The sequence below is a fragment of the Oncorhynchus mykiss genome, chromosome 12 (genome assembly GCF_013265735.2).
Source record: "Oncorhynchus mykiss isolate Arlee chromosome 12, USDA_OmykA_1.1, whole genome shotgun sequence".
NCBI classification, from domain to species: Eukaryota; Metazoa; Chordata; class Actinopteri; order Salmoniformes; family Salmonidae; genus Oncorhynchus; species Oncorhynchus mykiss.
In genome coordinates this window covers 7653163-7678312 of record NC_048576.1, presented here as the reverse complement: position 1 = coordinate 7678312, position 25150 = coordinate 7653163, and the positions used below count along the sequence as shown (strand labels likewise).

Sequence of the window (25150 nt, the reverse complement as noted above, 5' to 3'; positions counted from 1 at the left end):
ACGTCAGATCATACTGTCTGTCTGTCTCTCTCTCCATGTTAGAGTTCGGTATCATCAGATCATACTGTCTGTCTCTCTCCATGTTAGAGCTAGGTAACATCAGATCATACTGTCTGTCTGTCTCTCTCTCCATGTTAGAGCTAGGTAACATCAGATCATACTGTCTGTCTGTCTCTCTCTCCATGTTAGAGTTAGGTAACATCAGATCATACTGTCTGTCTGTCTCTCTCTCCATGTTAGAGCTAGGTAACATCAGATCATACTGTCTCTCTCCATGTTAGAGTTAGGTATCATCAGATCATACTGTCTGTCTCTCTCCATGTTAGAGTTAGGTAACATCAGATCATGCTGTCTGTCTGTCTCTCTCCATGTTAGAGCTAGGTAACATCAGATCATACTGTCTCTCTCTCTCTCCATGTTAGAGCTAGGTAACATCAGATCATACTGTCTGTCTCCATGTTAGAGCTAGGTAACATCAGATCATACTGTCTGTCTGTCTCTCTCTCCATGTTAGAGCTAGGTAACATCAGATCATACTGTCTGTCTGTCTCCATGTTAGAGCTAGGTATCATCAGATCATACTGTCTGTCTCTCCATGTTAGAGCTAGGTATCATCAGATCATACTGTCTCTCTCTCTCTATGTTAGAGCTAGGTAACATCAGATCATACTGTCTCTCTCTCTCCATGTTAGAGTTAGGTAACATCAGATCATACTGTCTCTCTCCATGTTAGAGTTAGGTATCATCAGATCATACTGTCTGTCTCTCTCCATGTTAGAGTTAGGTAACATCAGATCATGCTGTCTGTCTGTCTCTCTCCATGTTAGAGCTAGGTATCATCAGATCATACTGTCTGTCTCTCCATGTTAGAGCTAGGTATCATCAGATCATACTGTCTGTCTCTCTCTCCATGTTAGAGTTAGGTATCATCAGATCATACTGTCTGTCTCTCTCCATGTTAGAGTTAGGTATCATCAGATCATACTGTCTGTCTCTCTCCATGTTAGAGTTAGGTAACATCAGATCATACTGTCTCTCTCCATGTTAGAGTTAGGTATCATCAGATCATACTGTCTGTCTCTCTCCATGTTAGAGTTAGGTAACATCAGATCATGCTGTCTGTCTGTCTCTCTCCATGTTAGAGCTAGGTAACATCAGATCATACTGTCTGTCTGTCTCTCTCTCCATGTTAGAGTTAGGTAACATCAGATCATACTGTCTCTCTCTCTCCATGTTAGAGCTAGGTATCATCAGATCATACTGTCTCTCTCTCTCTATGTTAGAGCTAGGTAACATCAGATCATACTGTCTCTCTCTCTCCATGTTAGAGCTAGGTAACATCAGATCATACTGTCTCTCTCTCTCTCCATGTTAGAGCTAGGTAACATCAGATCATACTGTCTGTCTCCATGTTAGAGCTAGGTAACATCAGATCATACTGTCTGTCTGTCTCTCTCTCCATGTTAGAGCTAGGTAACATCAGATCATACTGTCTGTCTGTCTCCATGTTAGAGCTAGGTATCATCAGATCATACTGTCTGTCTCTCCATGTTAGAGCTAGGTATCATCAGATCATACTGTCTCTCTCTCTCTATGTTAGAGCTAGGTAACATCAGATCATACTGTCTCTCTCTCTCCATGTTAGAGCTAGGTAACATCAGATCATACTGTCTGTCTGTCTCTCCATGTTAGAGCTAGGTATCATCAGATCATACTGTCTCTCTCTCTCTATGTTAGAGCTAGGTAACATCAGATCATACTGTCTCTCTCTCTCCATGTTAGAGCTAGGTAACATCAGATCATAGTGTCTGTCTGTCTCTCCATGTTAGAGCTAGGTAACATCAGATCATACTGTCTCTCTCTCTCCATGTTAGAGCTAGGTAACATCAGATCATACTGTCTGTCTGTCTCTCCATGTTAGAGCTAGATAACATCAGATCATACTGTCTCTCTCTCTCTATGTTAGAGCTAGGTAACATCAGATCATACTGTCTCTCTCTCTCCATGTTAGAGCTAGGTAACATCAGATCATACTGTCTGTCTCTCCATGTTAGAGCTAGGTAACATCAGATCATACTGTCTCTCTCTCTCCATGTTAGAGCTAGGTAACATCAGATCATACTGTCTGTCTCTCCATGTTAGAGCTAGGTATCATCAGATCATACTGTCTCTCTCTATCTATGTTAGAGCTAGGTAACATCAGATCATACTGTCTCTCTCTCTCCATGTTAGAGCTAGGTATCATCAGATCATACTGTCTCTCTCTCTCCATGTTAGAGCTAGGTAACATCAGATCATACTGTCTGTCTCCATGTTAGAGCTAGGTATCATCAGATCATACTGTCTCTCTCTCTCTATGTTAGAGCTAGGTAACATCAGATCATACTGTCTCTCTCTCTCCATGTTAGAGCTAGGTATCATCAGATCATACTGTCTGTCTCCATGTTAGAGCTAGGTATCATCAGATCATACTGTCTGTCTCCATGTTAGAGCTAGGTATCATCAGATCATACTGTCTGTCTCTCTCCATGTTAGAGCTAGGTAACATCAGATCATACTGTCTGTCTCTCCATGTTAGAGTTAGGTAACATCAGATCATACTGTCTGTCTGTCTCTCCATGTTAGAGCTAGGTAACATCAGATCATACTGTCTGTCTCTCTCTCCATGTTAGAGCTAGGTAACATCAGATCATACTGTCTGTCTGTCTCTCCATGTTAGAGCTAGGTAACATCAGATCATACTGTCTCTCTCTCTCCATGTTAGAGCTAGGTAACATCAGATCATACTGTCTCTCTCTCTCCATGTTAGAGTTAGGTATCATCAGATCATACTGTCTCTCTCTCTCCATGTTAGAGCTAGGTATCATCAGATCATACTGTCTGTCTCTCCATGTTAGAGCTAGGTAACATCAGATCATACTGTCTCTCTCTCTCCATGTTAGAGCTAGGTAACATCAGATCATACTGTCTGTCTGTCTCTCTCCATGTTAGAGCTAGGTAACATCAGATCATACTGTCTGTCTCTCTCTCCATGTTAGAGCTAGATAGCGTCAGATCATACTGTCTGTCTGTCTCTCTCTCCATGTTAGAGCTAGGTAACATCAGATCATACTGTCTGTCTCTCTCTCCATGTTAGAGCTAGATAACGTCAGATCATACTGTCTGTCTGTCTCTCTCTCCATGTTAGAGTTAGATAACGTCAGATCATACTGTCTGTCTCTCTCCATGTTAGAGTTAGGTAACATCATATCATACTGTCTGTCTGTCTCTCTCCATGTTAGAGCTAGATAACATCAGATCATACTGTCTCTCTCTCTCCATGTTAGAGCTAGGTATCATCAGATCATACTGTCTGTCTGTCTCTCTCTCCATGTTAGAGCTAGGTAACATCAGATCATACTGTCTGTCTGTCTCTCTCTCCATGTTAGAGCTAGGTAACATCAGATCATACTGTCTGTCTGTCTCTCTCTCCATGTTAGAGTTAGGTATCATCAGATCATACTGTCTGTCTGTCTCTCTCCATGTTAGAGCTAGGTATTATCAGATCATACTGTCTGTCTCTCTCTCCATGTTAGAGTTAGGTATCATCAGATCATACTGTCTGTCTGTCTCTCTCTCTCCATGTTAGAGTTAGGTATCATCAGATCATACTGTCTGTCTGTCTCTCTCTCTCCATGTTAGAGTTAGGTATCATCAGATCATACTGTCTGTCTGTCTCTCTCTCCATGTTAGAGTTAGGTATCATCAGATCATACTGTCTGTCTGTCTCTCTCTCTCCATGTTAGAGTTAGGTATCATCAGATCATACTGTCTGTCTGTCTCTCTCTCTCCATGTTAGAGTTAGGTATCATCAGATCATACTGTCTGTCTGTCTGTCTCTCTCTCCATGTTAGAGCTAGATAACGTCAGATCATACTGTCTGTCTGTCTGTCTCCATGTTAGAGTTAGGTATCATCAGATCATGCTGTCTGTCTGTCTCTCTCTCCATGTTAGAGTTAGGTATCATCAGATCATACTGTCTGTCTGTCTCTCTCCATGTTAGAGCTAGATAACGTCAGATCATACTGTCTGTCTGTCTGTCTCCATGTTAGAGTTAGGTATCATCAGATCATACTGTCTGTCTGTCTCTCTCTCCATGTTAGAGTTAGGTAACATCAGATCATACTGTCTGTCTCTCTCTCCATGTTAGAGTTAGGTATCATCAGATCATACTGTCTGTCTGTCTCTCTCCATGTTAGAGCTAGATAACGTCAGATCATACTGTCTGTCTGTCTCTCTCTCCATGTTAGAGTTAGGTATCATCAGATCATACTGTCTGTCTCTCTCCATGTTAGAGTTAGGTAACATCAGATCATACTGTCTCTCTCCATGTTAGAGTTAGGTATCATCAGATCATACTGTCTGTCTCTCTCCATGTTAGAGTTAGGTAACATCAGATCATACTGTCTGTCTGTCTCTCTCCATGTTAGAGCTAGGTAACATCAGATCATACTGTCTCTCTCTCTCCATGTTAGAGCTAGGTAACATCAGATCATACTGTCTGTCTCCATGTTAGAGCTAGGTAACATCAGATCATACTGTCTGTCTGTCTCTCTCTCCATGTTAGAGCTAGGTAACATCAGATCATACTGTCTGTCTGTCTCCATGTTAGAGCTAGGTATCATCAGATCATACTGTCTGTCTCTCCATGTTAGAGCTAGGTAACATCAGATCATACTGTCTGTCTGTCTCTCTCCATGTTAGAGCTAGGTAACATCAGATCATACTGTCTCTCTCTCTCCATGTTAGAGCTAGGTAACATCAGATCATACTGTCTGTCTCTCTATGTTAGAGCTAGGTAACATCAGATCATACTGTCTCTCTCTCTCCATGTTAGAGCTAGGTAACATCAGATCATACTGTCTGTCTGTCTCTCTCTCCATGTTAGAGCTAGGTATCATCAGATCATACTGTCTCTCTCTCTCTATGTTAGAGCTAGGTATCATCAGATCATACTGTCTGTCTCTCCATGTTAGAGCTAGGTATCATCAGATCATACTGTCTGTCTCTCCATGTTAGAGCTAGGTATCATCAGATCATACTGTCTGTCTCTCTATGTTAGAGCTAGGTATCATCAGATCATACTGTCTGTCTCTCCATGTTAGAGCTAGGTATCATCAGATCATACTGTCTCTCTCTCTCCATGTTAGAGCTAGGTATCATCAGATCATACTGTCTGTCTCTCCATGTTAGAGCTAGGTATCATCAGATCATACTGTCTCTCTCTCTCTATGTTAGAGCTAGGTAACATCAGATCATACTGTCTCTCTCTCTCCATGTTAGAGCTAGGTATCATCAGATCATACTGTCTGTCTCCATGTTAGAGCTAGGTAACGTCAGATCATACTGTCTGTCTGTCTCTCCATGTTAGAGCTAGGTATCATCAGATCATACTGTCTGTCTCTCTCCATGTTAGAGTTAGGTAACATCAGATCATACTGTCTGTCTCTCCATGTTAGAGCTAGGTAACATCAGATCATACTGTCTGTCTGTCTCTCCATGTTAGAGCTAGGTATCATCAGATCATACTGTCTCTCTCTCTCCATGTTAGAGCTAGGTAACATCAGATCATACTGTCTCTCTCTCTCCATGTTAGAGCTAGGTAACATCAGATCATACTGTCTGTCTGTCTCTCCATGTTAGAGCTAGGTAACATCAGATCATACTGTCTATCTGTCTCTATGTTAGAGCTAGGTAACATCAGATCATACTGTCTCTCTCTCTCCATGTTAGAGCTAGGTAACATCAGATCATACTGTCTGTCTCTCCATGTTAGAGCTAGGTATCATCAGATCATACTGTCTCTCTCTCTCTCCATGTTAGAGCTAGGTAACATCAGATCATACTGTCTCTGTCTCTCCATGTTAGAGCTAGGTAACATCAGATCATACTGTCTCTCTCTCTCCATGTTAGAGCTAGGTAACATCAGATCATACTGTCTGTCTCTCCATGTTAGAGCTAGGTAACATCAGATCATACTGTCTGTCTCTCCATGTTAGAGCTAGGTATCATCAGATCATACTGTCTGTCTCTCCATGTTAGAGCTAGGTAACATCAGATCATACTGTCTGTCTCTCCATGTTAGAGCTAGGTAACATCAGATCATACTGTCTCTCTCTCTCCATGTTAGAGCTAGGTAACATCAGATCATACTGTCTGTCTCTCCATGTTAGAGCTAGGTAACATCAGATCATACTGTCTCTCTCTCTCCATGTTAGAGCTAGGTAACATCAGATCATACTGTCTCTGTCTCTCCATGTTAGAGCTAGGTAACATCAGATCATACTGTCTGTCTGTCTGTCTCCATGTTAGAGCTAGGTATCATCAGATCATACTGTCTCTGTCTCTCCATGTTAGAGCTAGGTAACATCAGATCATACTGTCTGTCTGTCTGTCTCCATGTTAGAGCTAGGTATCATCAGATCATACTGTCTCTCTCTCTCCATGTTAGAGCTAGGTAACATCAGATCATACTGTCTGTCTCCATGTTAGAGCTAGGTATCATCAGATCATACTGTCTCTCTCTCTCTATGTTAGAGCTAGGTAACATCAGATCATACTCTCTCTCTCTCTCCATGTTAGAGCTAGGTAACATCAGATCATACTGTCTCTCTCTCTCCATGTTAGAGCTAGGTATCATCAGATCATACTGTCTGTCTCCATGTTAGAGCTAGGTATCATCAGATCATACTGTCTGTCTCCATGTTAGAGCTAGGTAACATCAGATCATACTGTCTGTCTGTCTCTCTCCATGTTAGAGCTAGGTAACATCAGATCATACTGTCTGTCTGTCTCTCTCCATGTTAGAGCTAGATAACGTCAGATCATACTGTCTGTCTGTCTCTCTCTCCATGTTAGAGTTAGGTAACATCAGATCATACTGTCTGTCTGTCTCTCTCCATGTTAGAGCTAGGTAACATCAGATCATACTGTCTGTCTGTCTCTCTCTCCATGTTAGAGCTAGGTATCATCAGATCATACTGTCTGTCTCTCTCTCTCCATGTTAGAGTTAGGTAACATCAGATCATACTGTCTGTCTGTCTCTCTCCATGTTAGAGCTAGGTAACATCAGATCATACTGTCTGTCTGTCTCTCTCCATGTCAGAGCTAGGTATCATCAGATCATACTGTCTGTCTGTCTCTCTCTCCATGTTAGAGTTAGGTAACATCAGATCATACTGTCTGTCTGTCTCTCTCTCCATGTTAGAGCTAGGTATCATCAGATCATACTGTCTGTCTCTCTCTCTCCATGTTAGAGTTAGGTAACATCAGATCATACTGTCTGTCTGTCTCTCTCCATGTTAGAGCTAGGTAACATCAGATCATACTGTCTCTCTCTCTCCATGTTAGAGCTAGGTAACATCAGATCATACTGTCTCTCTCTCTCCATGTTAGAGTTAGGTAACATCAGATCATACTGTCTGTCTCTCTCTCTCCATGTTAGAGCTAGGTATCATCAGATCATACTGTCTGTCTCTCTCCATGTTAGAGCTAGGTAACATCAGATCATACTGTCTGTCTCTCCATGTTAGAGCTAGGTATCATCAGATCATACTGTCTGTCTGTCTCCATGTTAGAGCTAGGTAACATCAGATCATACTGTCTGTCTGTCTCTCTCTCCATGTTAGAGCTAGGTAACATCAGATCATACTGTCTGTCTGTCTCTCTCTCTCCATGTTAGAGCTAGGTAACATCAGATCATACTGTCTGTCTGTCTCTCTCTCCATGTTAGAGCTAGGTAACATCAGATCATACTGTCTGTCTGTCTCTCTCTCTCCATGTTAGAGCTAGGTAACATCAGATCATACTGTCTGTCTGTCTCTCTCTCTCCATGTTAGAGCTAGGTAACATCAGATCATACTGTCTGTCTGTCTCTCTCTCCATGTTAGAGCTAGGTAACATCAGATCATACTGTCTGTCTGTCTCTCTCTCTCCATGTTAGAGCTAGGTAACATCAGATCATACTGTCTGTCTGTCTCTCTCTCCATGTTAGAGCTAGGTAACATCAGATCATACTGTCTCTCTCTCTCCATGTTAGAGTTAGGTAACATCAGATCATACTGTCTGTCTGTCTCTCTCCATGTTAGAGCTAGGTAACATCAGATCATACTGTCTGTCTGTCTCTCTCCATGTTAGAGCTAGGTATCATCAGATCATACTGTCTGTCTGTCTCTCTCTCCATGTTAGAGCTAGGTATCATCAGATCATACTGTCTGTCTCTCTCTCTCCATGTTAGAGTTAGGTAACATCAGATCATACTGTCTGTCTGTCTCTCTCCATGTTAGAGCTAGGTAACATCAGATCATACTGTCTCTCTCTCTCCATGTTAGAGCTAGGTAACATCAGATCATACTGTCTCTCTCTCTCCATGTTAGAGTTAGGTAACATCAGATCATACTGTCTGTCTCTCTCTCTCCATGTTAGAGCTAGGTATCATCAGATCATACTGTCTGTCTCTCTCCATGTTAGAGCTAGGTAACATCAGATCATACTGTCTGTCTCTCCATGTTAGAGCTAGGTATCATCAGATCATACTGTCTGTCTGTCTCCATGTTAGAGCTAGGTAACATCAGATCATACTGTCTGTCTGTCTCTCTCTCCATGTTAGAGCTAGGTAACATCAGATCATACTGTCTGTCTGTCTCTCTCTCTCCATGTTAGAGCTAGGTAACATCAGATCATACTGTCTGTCTGTCTCTCTCTCCATGTTAGAGCTAGGTAACATCAGATCATACTGTCTGTCTGTCTCTCTCTCTCCATGTTAGAGCTAGGTAACATCAGATCATACTGTCTGTCTGTCTCTCTCTCTCCATGTTAGAGCTAGGTAACATCAGATCATACTGTCTGTCTGTCTCTCTCTCCATGTTAGAGCTAGGTAACATCAGATCATACTGTCTGTCTTTCTCTCTCTCTCCATGTTAGAGCTAGGTAACATCAGATCATACTGTCTGTCTGTCTCTCCATGTTAGAGTTAGGTATCATCAGATCATACTGTCTCTCTCTCTCTATGTTAGAGCTAGGTAACATCAGATCATACTGTCTGTCTGTCTCTCTCCATGTTAGAGCTAGGTAACATCAGATCATACTGTCTCTCTCTCTCTATGTTAGAGCTAGGTAACATCAGATCATACTGTCTCTCTCTCTCCATGTTAGAGCTAGGTAACATCAGATCATACTGTCTGTCTCTCTCTCTCCATGTTAGAGCTAGGTAACATCAGATCATACTGTCTGTCTGTCTCTCTCTCCATGTTAGAGCTAGGTAACATCAGATCATACTGTCTGTCTGTCTCTCTCTCCATGTTAGAGCTAGGTATCATCAGATCATACTGTCTGTCTCTCTCTCTCCATGTTAGAGTTAGGTAACATCAGATCATACTGTCTCTCTCCATGTTAGAGTTAGGTATCATCAGATCATACTGTCTGTCTCTCTCCATGTTAGAGTTAGGTAACATCAGATCATACTGTCTGTCTCCATGTTAGAGCTAGGTAACATCAGATCATACTGTCTGTCTGTCTCTCTCTCCATGTTAGAGCTAGGTATCATCAGATCATACTGTCTGTCTGTCTCTCCATGTTAGAGCTAGGTATCATCAGATCATACTGTCTGTCTGTCTCTCCATGTTAGAGCTAGGTATCATCAGATCATACTGTCTCTCTCTCTCTATGTTAGAGCTAGGTAACATCAGATCATACTGTCTCTCTCTCTCCATGTTAGAGCTAGGTAACATCAGATCATACTGTCTGTCTGTCTCTCCATGTTAGAGCTAGGTATCATCAGATCATACTGTCTCTCTCTCTCTATGTTAGAGCTAGGTAACATCAGATCATACTGTCTCTCTCTCTCCATGTTAGAGCTAGGTAACATCAGATCATACTGTCTGTCTGTCTCTCCATGTTAGAGCTAGGTAACATCAGATCATACTGTCTCTCTCTCTCCATGTTAGAGCTAGGTAACATCAGATCATACTGTCTGTCTGTCTCTCCATGTTAGAGCTAGATAACATCAGATCATACTGTCTCTCTCTCTCTATGTTAGAGCTAGGTAACATCAGATCATACTGTCTCTCTCTCTCCATGTTAGAGCTAGGTAACATCAGATCATACTGTCTGTCTCTCCATGTTAGAGCTAGGTATCATCAGATCATACTGTCTCTCTCTCTCCATGTTAGAGCTAGGTAACATCAGATCATACTGTCTCTGTCTCTCCATGTTAGAGCTAGGTAACATCAGATCATACTGTCTCTCTCTCTCCATGTTAGAGCTAGGTAACATCAGATCATACTGTCTGTCTCTCCATGTTAGAGCTAGGTATCATCAGATCATACTGTCTGTCTCTCCATGTTAGAGCTAGGTATCATCAGATCATACTGTCTCTCTCTCTCTATGTTAGAGCTAGGTAACATCAGATCATACTGTCTCTCTCTCTCCATGTTAGAGCTAGGTAACATCAGATCATACTGTCTGTCTGTCTCTCCATGTTAGAGCTAGGTATCATCAGATCATACTGTCTCTCTCTCTCTATGTTAGAGCTAGGTAACATCAGATCATACTGTCTCTCTCTCTCCATGTTAGAGCTAGGTAACATCAGATCATACTGTCTGTCTGTCTCTCCATGTTAGAGCTAGGTAACATCAGATCATACTGTCTCTCTCTCTCCATGTTAGAGCTAGGTAACATCAGATCATACTGTCTGTCTGTCTCTCCATGTTAGAGCTAGATAACATCAGATCATACTGTCTCTCTCTCTCTATGTTAGAGCTAGGTAACATCAGATCATACTGTCTCTCTCTCTCCATGTTAGAGCTAGGTAACATCAGATCATACTGTCTGTCTCTCCATGTTAGAGCTAGGTATCATCAGATCATACTGTCTCTCTCTCTCCATGTTAGAGCTAGGTAACATCAGATCATACTGTCTCTGTCTCTCCATGTTAGAGCTAGGTAACATCAGATCATACTGTCTCTCTCTCTCCATGTTAGAGCTAGGTAACATCAGATCATACTGTCTGTCTCTCCATGTTAGAGCTAGGTAACATCAGATCATACTGTCTGTCTCTCCATGTTAGAGCTAGGTATCATCAGATCATACTGTCTGTCTCTCCATGTTAGAGCTAGGTAACATCAGATCATACTGTCTGTCTCTCCATGTTAGAGCTAGGTAACATCAGATCATACTGTCTCTCTCTCTCCATGTTAGAGCTAGGTAACATCAGATCATACTGTCTGTCTCTCCATGTTAGAGCTAGGTAACATCAGATCATACTGTCTGTCTCTCCATGTTAGAGCTAGGTAACATCAGATCATACTGTCTCTCTCTCTCCATGTTAGAGCTAGGTAACATCAGATCATACTGTCTGTCTCTCCATGTTAGAGCTAGGTAACATCAGATCATACTGTCTCTCTCTCTCCATGTTAGAGCTAGGTAACATCAGATCATACTGTCTCTCTCTCTCTATGTTAGAGCTAGGTAACATCAGATCATACTGTCTGTCTGTCTGTCTCCATGTTAGAGCTAGGTATCATCAGATCATACTGTCTCTCTCTCTCCATGTTAGAGCTAGGTAACATCAGATCATACTGTCTGTCTCCATGTTAGAGCTAGGTATCATCAGATCATACTGTCTCTCTCTCTCTATGTTAGAGCTAGGTAACATCAGATCATACTGTCTCTCTCTCTCCATGTTAGAGCTAGGTAACATCAGATCATACTGTCTCTCTCTCTCCATGTTAGAGCTAGGTATCATCAGATCATACTGTCTGTCTCCATGTTAGAGCTAGGTATCATCAGATCATACTGTCTGTCTCCATGTTAGAGCTAGGTAACATCAGATCATACTGTCTGTCTGTCTCTCTCCATGTTAGAGCTAGGTAACATCAGATCATACTGTCTGTCTGTCTCTCTCCATGTTAGAGCTAGATAACGTCAGATCATACTGTCTGTCTGTCTCTCTCTCCATGTTAGAGCTAGGTATCATCAGATCATACTGTCTGTCTCTCTCTCTCCATGTTAGAGTTAGGTAACATCAGATCATACTGTCTGTCTGTCTCTCTCCATGTTAGAGCTAGGTAACATCAGATCATACTGTCTGTCTGTCTCTCTCTCCATGTTAGAGCTAGGTATCATCAGATCATACTGTCTGTCTCTCTCTCTCCATGTTAGAGTTAGGTAACATCAGATCATACTGTCTGTCTGTCTCTCTCCATGTTAGAGCTAGGTAACATCAGATCATACTGTCTGTCTGTCTCTCTCTCCATGTTAGAGCTAGGTAACATCAGATCATACTGTCTGTCTGTCTCTCTCTCCATGTTAGAGCTAGGTATCATCAGATCATACTGTCTCTCTCTCTCCATGTTAGAGCTAGGTAACATCAGATCATACTGTCTCTCTCTCTCCATGTTAGAGCTAGGTATCATCAGATCATACTGTCTGTCTGTCTCCATGTTAGAGCTAGGTAACATCAGATCATACTGTCTGTCTGTCTCTCCATGTTAGAGCTAGGTAACATCAGATCATACTGTCTCTCTCTCTCCATGTTAGAGCTAGGTAACATCAGATCATACTGTCTGTCTGTCTCTCTCTCTCCATGTTAGAGCTAGGTAACATCAGATCATACTGTCTGTCTGTCTCTCTCTCCATGTTAGAGCTAGGTATCATCAGATCATACTGTCTGTCTCTCTCCATGTTAGAGCTAGGTAACATCAGATCATACTGTCTGTCTCTCCATGTTAGAGCTAGGTATCATCAGATCATACTGTCTGTCTGTCTCTCTCTCCATGTTAGAGCTAGGTAACATCAGATCATACTGTCTGTCTGTCTCTCTCTCTCCATGTTAGAGCTAGGTAACATCAGATCATACTGTCTGTCTGTCTCTCTCTCCATGTTAGAGCTAGGTAACATCAGATCATACTGTCTGTCTGTCTCTCTCTCTCCATGTTAGAGCTAGGTAACATCAGATCATACTGTCTGTCTGTCTCTCTCTCTCCATGTTAGAGCTAGGTAACATCAGATCATACTGTCTGTCTGTCTCTCTCTCCATGTTAGAGCTAGGTAACATCAGATCATACTGTCTGTCTGTCTCTCTCTCTCCATGTTAGAGCTAGGTAACATCAGATCATACTGTCTGTCTGTCTCTCCATGTTAGAGCTAGGTAACATCAGATCATACTGTCTCTCTCTCTCCATGTTAGAGCTAGGTAACATCAGATCATACTGTCTCTCTCTCTCCATGTTAGAGTTAGGTATCATCAGATCATACTGTCTGTCTCTCCATGTTAGAGCTAGGTAACATCAGATCATACTGTCTCTCTCTCTCTATGTTAGAGCTAGGTAACATCAGATCATACTGTCTGTCTGTCTCTCTCCATGTTAGAGCTAGGTAACATCAGATCATACTGTCTCTCTCTCTCTATGTTAGAGCTAGGTAACATCAGATCATACTGTCTCTCTCTCTCCATGTTAGAGCTAGGTAACATCAGATCATACTGTCTGTCTCTCTCTCTCCATGTTAGAGCTAGGTAACATCAGATCATACTGTCTGTCTGTCTCTCTCTCCATGTTAGAGCTAGGTAACATCAGATCATACTGTCTCTCTCTCTCCATGTTAGAGCTAGGTAACATCAGATCATACTGTCTGTCTCTCTCTCTCCATGTTAGAGCTAGGTAACATCAGATCATACTGTCTCTGTCTCTCCATGTTAGAGCTAGGTAACATCAGATCATACTGTCTGTCTCTCCATGTTAGAGCTAGGTAACATCAGATCATACTGTCTGTCTGTCTCTCTCTCCATGTTAGAGTTAGGTAACATCAGATCATACTGTCTGTCTGTCTCTCTCTCCATGTTAGAGTTAGGTAACATCAGATCATACTGTCTGTCTGTCTCTCTCTCCATGTTAGAGTTAGGTAACATCAGATCATACTGTCTGTCTCTCTCTCCATGTTAGAGCTAGGTAACATCAGATCATACTGTCTGTCTCTCTCTCTCCATGTTAGAGTTAGGTATCATCAGATCAGACTGTCTCTCTCTCTCCATGTTAGAGCTAGGTAACATCAGATCATACTGTCTGTCTCTCTCTCTCCATGTTAGAGTTAGGTATCATCAGATCATACTGTCTCTCTCTCTCCATGTTAGAGCTAGGTAACATCAGATCATACTGTCTCTCTCTCTCCATGTTAGAGCTAGGTATCATCAGATCATACTGTCTGTCTCCATGTTAGAGCTAGGTAACATCAGATCATACTGTCTGTCTGTCTCTCTCCATGTTAGAGTTAGGTATCATCAGATCATACTGTCTCTCTCTCTCCATGTTAGAGCTAGGTAACATCAGATCATACTGTCTGTCTCTCTCTCTCCATGTTAGAGTTAGGTATCATCAGATCATACTGTCTCTCTCTCCATGTTAGAGCTAGGTATCATCAGATCATACTGTCTGTCTCTCTCCATGTTAGAGCTAGGTAACATCAGATCATACTGTCTGTCTGTCTCTCCATGTTAGAGCTAGGTATCATCAGATCATACTGTCTGTCTCTCTCCATGTTAGAGCTAGGTATCATCAGATCATACTGTCTGTCTCTCTCCATGTTAGAGCTAGGTATCATCAGATCATACTGTCTGTCTGTCTCTCCATGTTAGAGCTAGGTATCATCAGATCATACTGTCTGTCTGTCTCTCCATGTTAGAGCTAGGTATCATCAGATCATACTGTCTGTCTCTCTCCATGTTAGAGCTAGGTAACATCAGATCATACTGTCTGTCTCTCCATGTTAGAGCTAGGTAACATCAGATCATACTGTCTGTCTCTCTCCATGTTAGAGCTAGGTAACATCAGATCATACTGTCTGTCTCTCTCTCCATGTTAGAGCTAGGTAACATCAGATCATACTGTCTCTCTCTCTCCATGTTAGAGCTAGGTATTATCAGATCATACTGTCTCTCTCTCTCCATGTTAGAGCTAGGTAACATCAGATCATACTGTCTGTCTGTCTCTCTCTCCATGTTAGAGCTAGGTAACATCAGATCATACTGTCTGTCTCTCCATGTTAGAGCTAGGTGTCATCAGATCATACTGTCTCTCTCTCTCCATGTTAGAGCTAGGTATCATCAGATCATACTGTCTCTCTCTCTCCATGTTAGAGCTAGGTATCATCAGATCATACTGTCTCTCTCTCTCCATGTTAGAGCTAGGTAACATCAGATCATACTGTCTCTCTCTCTCCATGTTAGAGCTAGGTATCATCAGATCATACTGTCTCTCTCTCTCCATGTTAGAGCTAGGTATCATCAGATCATACTGTCTGTCTGTCTCCATGTTAGAGCTAGGTAACATCAGATCATACTGTCTCTCTCTCTCCATGTTAGAGCTAGGTATCATCAGATCATACTGTCTCTCTCTCTCCATGTTAGAGCTAGGTATCATCAGATCATACTGTCTCTTGGTGGAGGCTGAGCAGCACTGCCGTCTACTGACATGAATTAACATCGCAGTTTGTAGAACAAAACGTGACCATGCTTTTTGTACATGCAGAAAAGGCTTTGATCCTGTACTCTAAACCAGGGCTCCAACCCTGTTCCTGGAGAGAGACCCTACTGTAGGTTTTAACTCCAACCCTGTTCCTGGAGAGATACCCTCCTGTAGGTTTTAACTCCAACCCTGTTCCTGGAGAGCTACCCTCCTGTAGGTTTTAACTCCAACCCTGTTCCTGGAGAGCTACCCTCCTGTAGGTTTTAACTCCAACCCTGTTCCTGGAGAGAGACCCTACTGTAGGTTTTAACTTCAACCCTGTTCCTGGAGAGATACCCTCCTGTAGGTTTTAACTCCAACCCTGTTCCTGGAGAGCTACCCTCCTGTAGGTTTTAACTCCAACCCTGTTCCTGGAGAGAGACCCTCCTGTAGGTTTTAACTCCAACCCTGTTCCTGGAGAGATACCCTCCTGTAGGTTTTAACTCCAACCCTGTTCCTGGAGATACCCTCCTGTAGGTTTTAACTCCAACCCTGTTCCTGGAGAGATACCCTCCTGTAGGTTTTAACTCCAACCCTGTTCCTGGAGAGCTACCCTCCTGTAGGTTTTAACTCCAACCCTGTTCCTGGAGATACCCTCCTGTAGGTTTTAACTCCAACCCTGTTCCTGGAGAGATACCCTCCTGTAGGTTTTAACTCCAACCCTGTTCCTGGAGAGCTACCCTCCTGTAGGTTTTAACTCCAACCCTGTTCCTGGAGAGATACCCTCCTGTAGGTTTTAACTCCAACCCTGTTCCTGGAGAGAGACCCTCCTGTAGGTTTTAACTCCAACCCTGTTCCTGGAGAGAGACCCTCCTGTAGGTTTTAACTCCAACCCTGTTCCTGGAGAGATACCCTCCTGTAGGTTTTAACTCCAACCCTGTTCCTGGAGAGAGACCCTCCTGTAGGTTTTAACTCCAACCCTGTTCCTGGAGAGAGACCCTCCTGTAGGTTTTAACTCCAACCCTGTTCCTGGAGAGAGACCCTCCTGTAGGTTTTAACTCCAACCCTGTTCCTGGAGAGATACCCTCCTGTAGGTTTTAACTCCAACCCTGTTCCTGGAGAGCTACCCTCCTGTAGGTTTTAACTCCAACCCTGTTCCTGGAGAGAGACCCTCCTGTAGGTTTTAACTCCAACCCTGTTCCTGGAGAGAGACCCTCCTGTAGGTTTTAACTCCAACCCTGTTCCTGGAGAGAGACCCTCCTGTAGGTTTTAACTCCAACCCTGTTCCTGGAGAGATACCCTCCTGTAGGTTTTAACTCCAACCCTGTTCCTGGAGAGAGACCCTCCTGTAGGTTTTAACTCCAACCCTGTTCCTGGAGAGAGACCCTCCTGTAGGTTTTAACTCCAACCCTGTTCTTGGAGAGAGACCCTCCTGTAGGTTTTAACTCCAACCCTGTTCCTGGAGAGATACCCTCCTGTAGGTTTTAACTCCAACCCTGTTCCTGGAGAGCTACCCTCCTGTAGGTTTTAACTCCAACCCTGTTCCTGGAGAGATACCCTCCTGTAGGTTTTAACTCCAACCCTGTTCCTGGAGAGCTACCCTCCTGTAGGTTTTAACTCCAACCCTGTTCCTGGAGAGCTACCCTCCTGTAGGTTTTAACTCCAACCCTGTTCCTGGAGAGCTACCTTCCTGTAGGTTTTAACTCCAACCCTGTTCCTGGAGAGATACCCTCCTGTAGGTTTTAACTCCAACCCTGTTCCTGGAGAGAGACCCTCCTGTAGGTTTTAACTCCAACCCTGTTCCTGGAGAGATACCCTCCTGTAGGTTTTAACTCCAACCCTGTTCCTGGAGAGATACCCTCCTGTAGGTTTTAACTCCAACCCTGTTCCTGGAGAGATACCCTCCTGTAGGTTTTAACTCCAACCCTGTTCCTGGAGAGATACCCTCCTGTAGGTTTTAACTCCAACCCTGTTCCTGGAGAGATACCCTCCTGTAGGTTTTAACTCCAACCCTGTTCCTGGAGAGAGACCCTACTGTAGGTTTTAACTCCAACCCTGTTCCTGGAGAGAGACCCTCCTGTAGGTTTTAACTCCAACCCTGTTCCTGGAGAGAAACCATCCTGTAGGTTTTAACTCCAACCCTGTTCCTGGAGAGAAACCCTCCTGTAGGTTTTAACTCCAACCCTGTTCCTGGAGAGATACCCCCCTGTAGGTTTTAACTCCAACCCTGTTCCTGGAGAGATACCCTCCTGTAGGTTTTAACTCCAACCCTGTTCCTGGAGAGAGACCCTCCTGTAGGTTTTAACTCCAACCCTGTTCCTGGAGAGATACCCTCCTGTAGGTTTTAACTCCAACCCTGTTCCTGGAGAGATACCCTCCTGTAGGTTTTAACTCTAACCCTGTTCCTGGAGAGATACCCTCCTGTAGGTTTTAACTCTAACCCTGTTCCTGGAGAGATACCCTCCTGTAGGTTTTAACTCCAACCCTGTTCCTGGAGAGATACCCTCCTGTAGGTTTTAACTCCAACCCTGTTCCTGGAGAGCTACCCTCCTGTAGGTTTTAACTCCAACCCTGTTCCTGGAGAGATACCCTCCTGTAGGTTTTAACTCCAACCCTGTTCCTGGAGAGAAACCCTCCTGTAGGTTTTAACTCCAACCCTGTTCCTGGAGAGAAACCCTCCTGTAGGTTTTAACTCCAACCCTGTTCCTGGAGAGAAACCCTCCTGTAGGTTTTAACTCCAACCCTGTTCCTGGAGAGAGACCCTCCTGTAGGTTTTAACTCCAACCCTGTTCCTGGACAGAAACCCTCCTGTAGCTTTATCATTTTCAACCCAAGATGGTATATATTCTACAAAATCTCGGCTGGATTTTTGAGTATTTGGGAAATTAACTTGATAATTTGTATAGGTAATATTGTTTAAATATGAAATGTATTATATTAAAATAGAACCAGAGGACAGTTGGGTTGTTAGAATCCTCGGTGTCAGAGGTGGGTGTAAACCTGATTCTACTGTTGAATGTCGTTCTGTCTAAAACATTCTATTCTGCCTTTCCATCCTGCCAAATAGGCCAGTCATGAAAACAAACCAGCCACAGCACATTCCTTATAGTAGTAGTAGTGTGTGTGTGTGTGTGTGTGTGTGTGTGTGTGTGTGTGTGTGTGTGTGTGTGTGTGTGTGTGTGTGTGTGTGTGTGTGTGTGTGTGTGTGTGTGTGTGTGTGTGTGTGTGTGTGTGTGTGTGTGTTTCACCCAAATAACACACACACACACACACACACACACCCAGAATACCATACTAATTATTTTGGCATTCAGACACACTATTCAACAGACTAGTGCTTGTTGCTGACTGCTTGTTTTACAGTATGTGTCAGTTTCGATCATGAGTTTCAGGATGTAATGTGTCAGTCTATTCAAGTGGTAGTAACGCTAACTGTTGCTACGTTCTTTATGTCTCTGTTCCATGGGGTGCCGTACTACTATGCCTGACCCAGTAAAACAACATATTTCACTGCACCTTTCCTGTGTATGTGACAATAAAACATCCTTTTCTTTCTTCTTGTAGAAGTCAAGATGGTGTCTGTTCTGTAGGACCCAATCTGCTGCAGAGAACAGAGGGAGGAGGAGGAGCAGGAGGAGGAAGAGGAGGCGAGGTGGACACAGATCTGGATGAGGATGAGACAGACTTCAATCAGAAGAAGGTCTGAATTTACCTTAAATGAATTTCTTTTTTTTTTGCAAACAATTGTTTTTATCAGATCAAATCAAAGGCAATACAATTACATGAATCTTTGAATTAACTGATTGATATAAAAGTAAGGAAAATGAAAGACAAATGCCCATCCAACCTATGGTCCTCGGGGATCCAGAAGATCTCTGGTGGAAGAGAAGTGGAGACACAATAGACACAATACACCGTTGTTGCTAACTTCTCCCGTCCACTAGGTGGAGCTACTCCAGGCCCTGACTCTGAGCATTACCTCCTTGCGAGAGGAGAAGGAGGTTCTGGCGGAGGAGCAGAGGAGGTTCCAGGCCCTAGGGGGCCACATGGAGAGCCTGGTTCAGGAGCACTGTAAGCCCAACGAGAGGGAGAAGTACAAGATGCTCATCGGGGACATGGATAAGATAGTCAACCTTCTGCTGTCTCTGTGTGGCCGGCTGGCCCGGGTCCATAACGCTCTCTCTGCCCTGGACAGAGAGGAGGAGACAGAGGACAGCCAAGAGGAAAGGGTGAGATATTAAACTACACTATACACTATATATTATACACTATATATTATACACTATACATTATACACTATACATTATACACTATACATTATGCATTATACACTATACACTATACACTATACACTATACATTATACACTATACATTATACACTATACATTATGCATTATACACTATACACTATACACTATACACTATACACTATACATTATACACTATACATTATACACTATACACTATGCATTATACACTATACATTATACACTATACATTATACACTATACATTATACACTATACATTATACACTATACATTATACACTATACATTATGCATTATACACTATACACTATACACTATACATTATACACTATACATTATACATTATACACTATACATTATACACTATACATTATACACTATACATTATACACTATACATTATACACTATACATTATACATTATACACTATACATTATACACTATACATTATACACTATACATTATGCATTATACACTATACACTATACACTATACATTATACACTATACATTATACATTATACACTATACATTATACACTATACATTATACACTATACATTATACACTATACATTATGCACTATACATTATACACTATACATTATACACTATACATTATACACTATACACTATACACTATACATTATACACTATACACTATACATTATACACTATACATTATACATTATACACTATATATTATACATTATGCATTATACACTATACATTATACACTATACATTATACACTATACATTATACACTATACATTATACACTATACACTATACACTATACATTATACATTATACACTATACATTATACACTATACACTATACACTATACACTATACACTATACATTATACACTATACATTATACACTATACACTATACACTATACACTATACATTATACACTATACATTATACATTATACACTATATATTATACATTATGCATTATACACTATACATTATACACTATACATTATGCACTATACACTATACACTATACACTATACATTATACACTATACATTATACATTATACACTATACATTATACATTATACATTATACACTATACACTATACACTATACATTATACACTATACATTATACACTATACATTATACACTATACATTATACACTATACATTATGCATTATACACTATACACTATACATTATACATTATGCACTATACACTATACATTATACACTATACATTATACACTATACATTATACACTATACACTATACATTATACACTATACATTATACACTATACACTATACATTATACACTATACATTATGCATTATACACTATACATTATACACTATACATTATACACTATACATTATACACTATACACTATACATTATACACTATACATTATACACTATACACTATACACTATACATTATGCACTATATATTATACACTATACATTATACACTATACATTATACACTATACATTATACACTATACATTATGCATTATACACTATACACTATACATTATACACTATACACTATACACTATACATTATACACTATACACTATACACTATACATTATACACTATACACTATACACTATACATTATGCACTATATATTATACACTATACATTATACACTATACATTATACACTATACATTATACACTATACATTATGCATTATACACTATACATTATACACTATACATTATACACTATACATTATGCATTATACACTATACACTATACACTATACATTATACACTATACACTATACACTATACATTATACACTATACATTATACACTATACATTATACACTATACATTATACACTATACATTATACACTATACACTATACATTATACACTATACACTATACATTATGCACTATATATTATACACTATACATTATACACTATACATTATACACTATACATTATACACTATACATTATGCATTATACACTATACATTATACACTATACATTATACACTATATATTATACATTATGCATTATACACTATACATTATACACTATACATTATACACTATACATTATACACTATACATTATACACTATACATTATACACTATACATTATACACTATACATTATACACTATACATTATACACTATACATTATACATTATACACTATACACTATACACTATACATTATACACTATACATTATACACTATACATTATACACTATACATTATACACTATACATTATGCATTATACACTATACACTATACACTATACATTATGCACTATACACTATACATTATACACTATACATTATACACTATACATTATACACTATACACTATACATTATACACTATACATTATACACTATACACTATACACTATACATTATACACTATACATTATGCATTATACACTATACATTATACACTATACATTATACACTATACACTATACACTATACATTATACACTATACATTATACACTATACATTATACACTATACATTATACACTATACATTATACATTATACACTATACACTATACATTATACACTATACATTATACACTATACATTATGCATTATACACTATACACTATACATTATACACTATACATTATACACTATACATTATGCATTATACACTATACATTATACACTATACATTATGCACTATACATTATACACTATACACTATACATTATACACTATACATTATGCATTATACACTATACATTATGCATTATACACTATACACTATACACTATACATTATACACTATACATTATACACTATACATTATACACTATACATTATACACTATACATTATACACTATACATTATGCACTATACACTATACACTATACACTATACACTACACATTATACACTATACATTATGCACTATACACTATATATTATACACTATACATTATGCATTATACACTATACATTATACACTATACACTATACATTATACATTATGCACTATACACTATACACTATACATTATACATTATGCACTATACACTATACACTATACACTATACATTATGCATTATACACTATACACTATACATTATACATTATGCACTATACACTATACACTATACATTATGCATTATACACTATACACTATACATTATACATTATGCACTATACATTATACACTATACACTATACACTATACATTATGCACTATACACTATACACTATACATTATACATTATGCACTATACACTATACATTATACACTATACATTATACACTATACATTATACACTATACATTATGCATTATACACTATACACTATACACTATACACTATACATTATACACTATACACTATACATTATACATTATACACTATACATTATGCATTATACACTATACACTATACACTATACATTATACACTATACATTATACATTATGCACTATACACTATACACTATACACTATACATTATGCATTATACACTATACATTATACACTATACACTATACACTATACACTATACATTATGCATTATACACTATACACTATACATTATACATTATGCACTATACACTATACATTATGCACTATACACTATACACTATACATTATGCACTATACACTATACACTATACACTATACACTATACATTATACATTATACACTATACATTATACACTATACATTATACACTATACACTATACATTATACATTATGCACTATACACTATACACTATACACTATACATTATGCACTATACACTATACACTATACATTATACATTATGCACTATACACTATACACTATACATTATGCATTATACACTATACACTATACATTATACATTATGCATTATACACTATACACTATACACTATACACTATACACTATACATTATACATTATGCACTATACACTATACACTATACACTATACATTATACATTATACACTATACACTATACATTATACATTATGCACTATACACTATACACTATACACTATACATTATACATTATACACTATACACTATACATTATACATTATGCACTATACACTATACACTATACATTATGCATTATACACTATACACTATACATTATACATTATGCATTATACACTATACACTATACACTATACACTATACATTATGCATTATACACTATACACTATACACTATACACTATACATTATACATTATACATTATACACTATACACTATACACTATACATTATACATTATACACTATACATTATACACTATACACTATGCATTATACACTATACATTATGCATTATACACTATACACTATACACTATACACTATACATTATACATTATACACTATACACTATACATTATACACTATACATTATACATTATACACTATACATTATACATTATACACTATACACTATACATTATACACTATACACTATACATTATACACTATACATTATACACTATACATTATACACTATACATTATGCATTATACACTATACACTATACACTATACACTATACATTATACATTATACACTATACATTATACACTATACACTATACACTATACACTATACATTATACACTATACACTATGCACTATACATTATACATTATGCACTATACACTATACACTATACATTATACATTATACACTATACATTATACATTATACACTATACACTACACATTATACACTATACACTATACACTATACATTATACACTATACACTATACACTATACACTATACATTATGCACTATACACTATACACTATACATTATACATTATGCACTATACACTATACACTATACATTATACATTATGCACTATACACTATACACTATACACTATACACTATACATTATACACTATACACTATACACTATACATTATACACTATACACTATACACTATACATTATACACTATACACTATACACTATACATTATACACTATACACTATGCACTATACATTATACACTATACATTATACACTATACATTATACACTATACATTATACACTATACACTATACATTATACACTATACATTATACACTATACACTATACATTATGCACTATACACTATACACTATACACTATACACTATACATTATACATTATGCACTATACACTATACACTATACATTATGCACTATACACTATACACTATACACTATACATTATGCACTATACACTATACACTATACATTATACATTATGCACTATACACTATACACTATACATTATACATTATGCACTATACACTATACACTATACACTATACACTATACATTATACACTATACACTATACACTATACACTATACATTATACACTATACACTATACACTATACATTATACACTATACACTATACACTATACATTATACATTATGCACTATACACT

At 39.0% G+C, this 25150-nt stretch overlaps 1 protein-coding gene across 4 annotated transcripts in view; it reads left to right on the top strand.

Moving 5' to 3' along the window:
• Positions 1-25150, top strand: part of LOC110523118 (protein Shroom3) — a 173964-nt gene that overhangs the window by 143206 nt on the left and 5608 nt on the right. For all 4 annotated transcript variants that reach the window (XM_036936803.1, XM_036936802.1, XM_036936804.1 and 1 more), the window contains 2 exons: positions 19041-19176; positions 19421-19705. In XM_036936803.1, coding sequence (XP_036792698.1) covers positions 19041-19176; positions 19421-19705 — 421 coding nt within the window. The remainder of the gene's footprint in view (positions 1-19040; positions 19177-19420; positions 19706-25150) is intronic.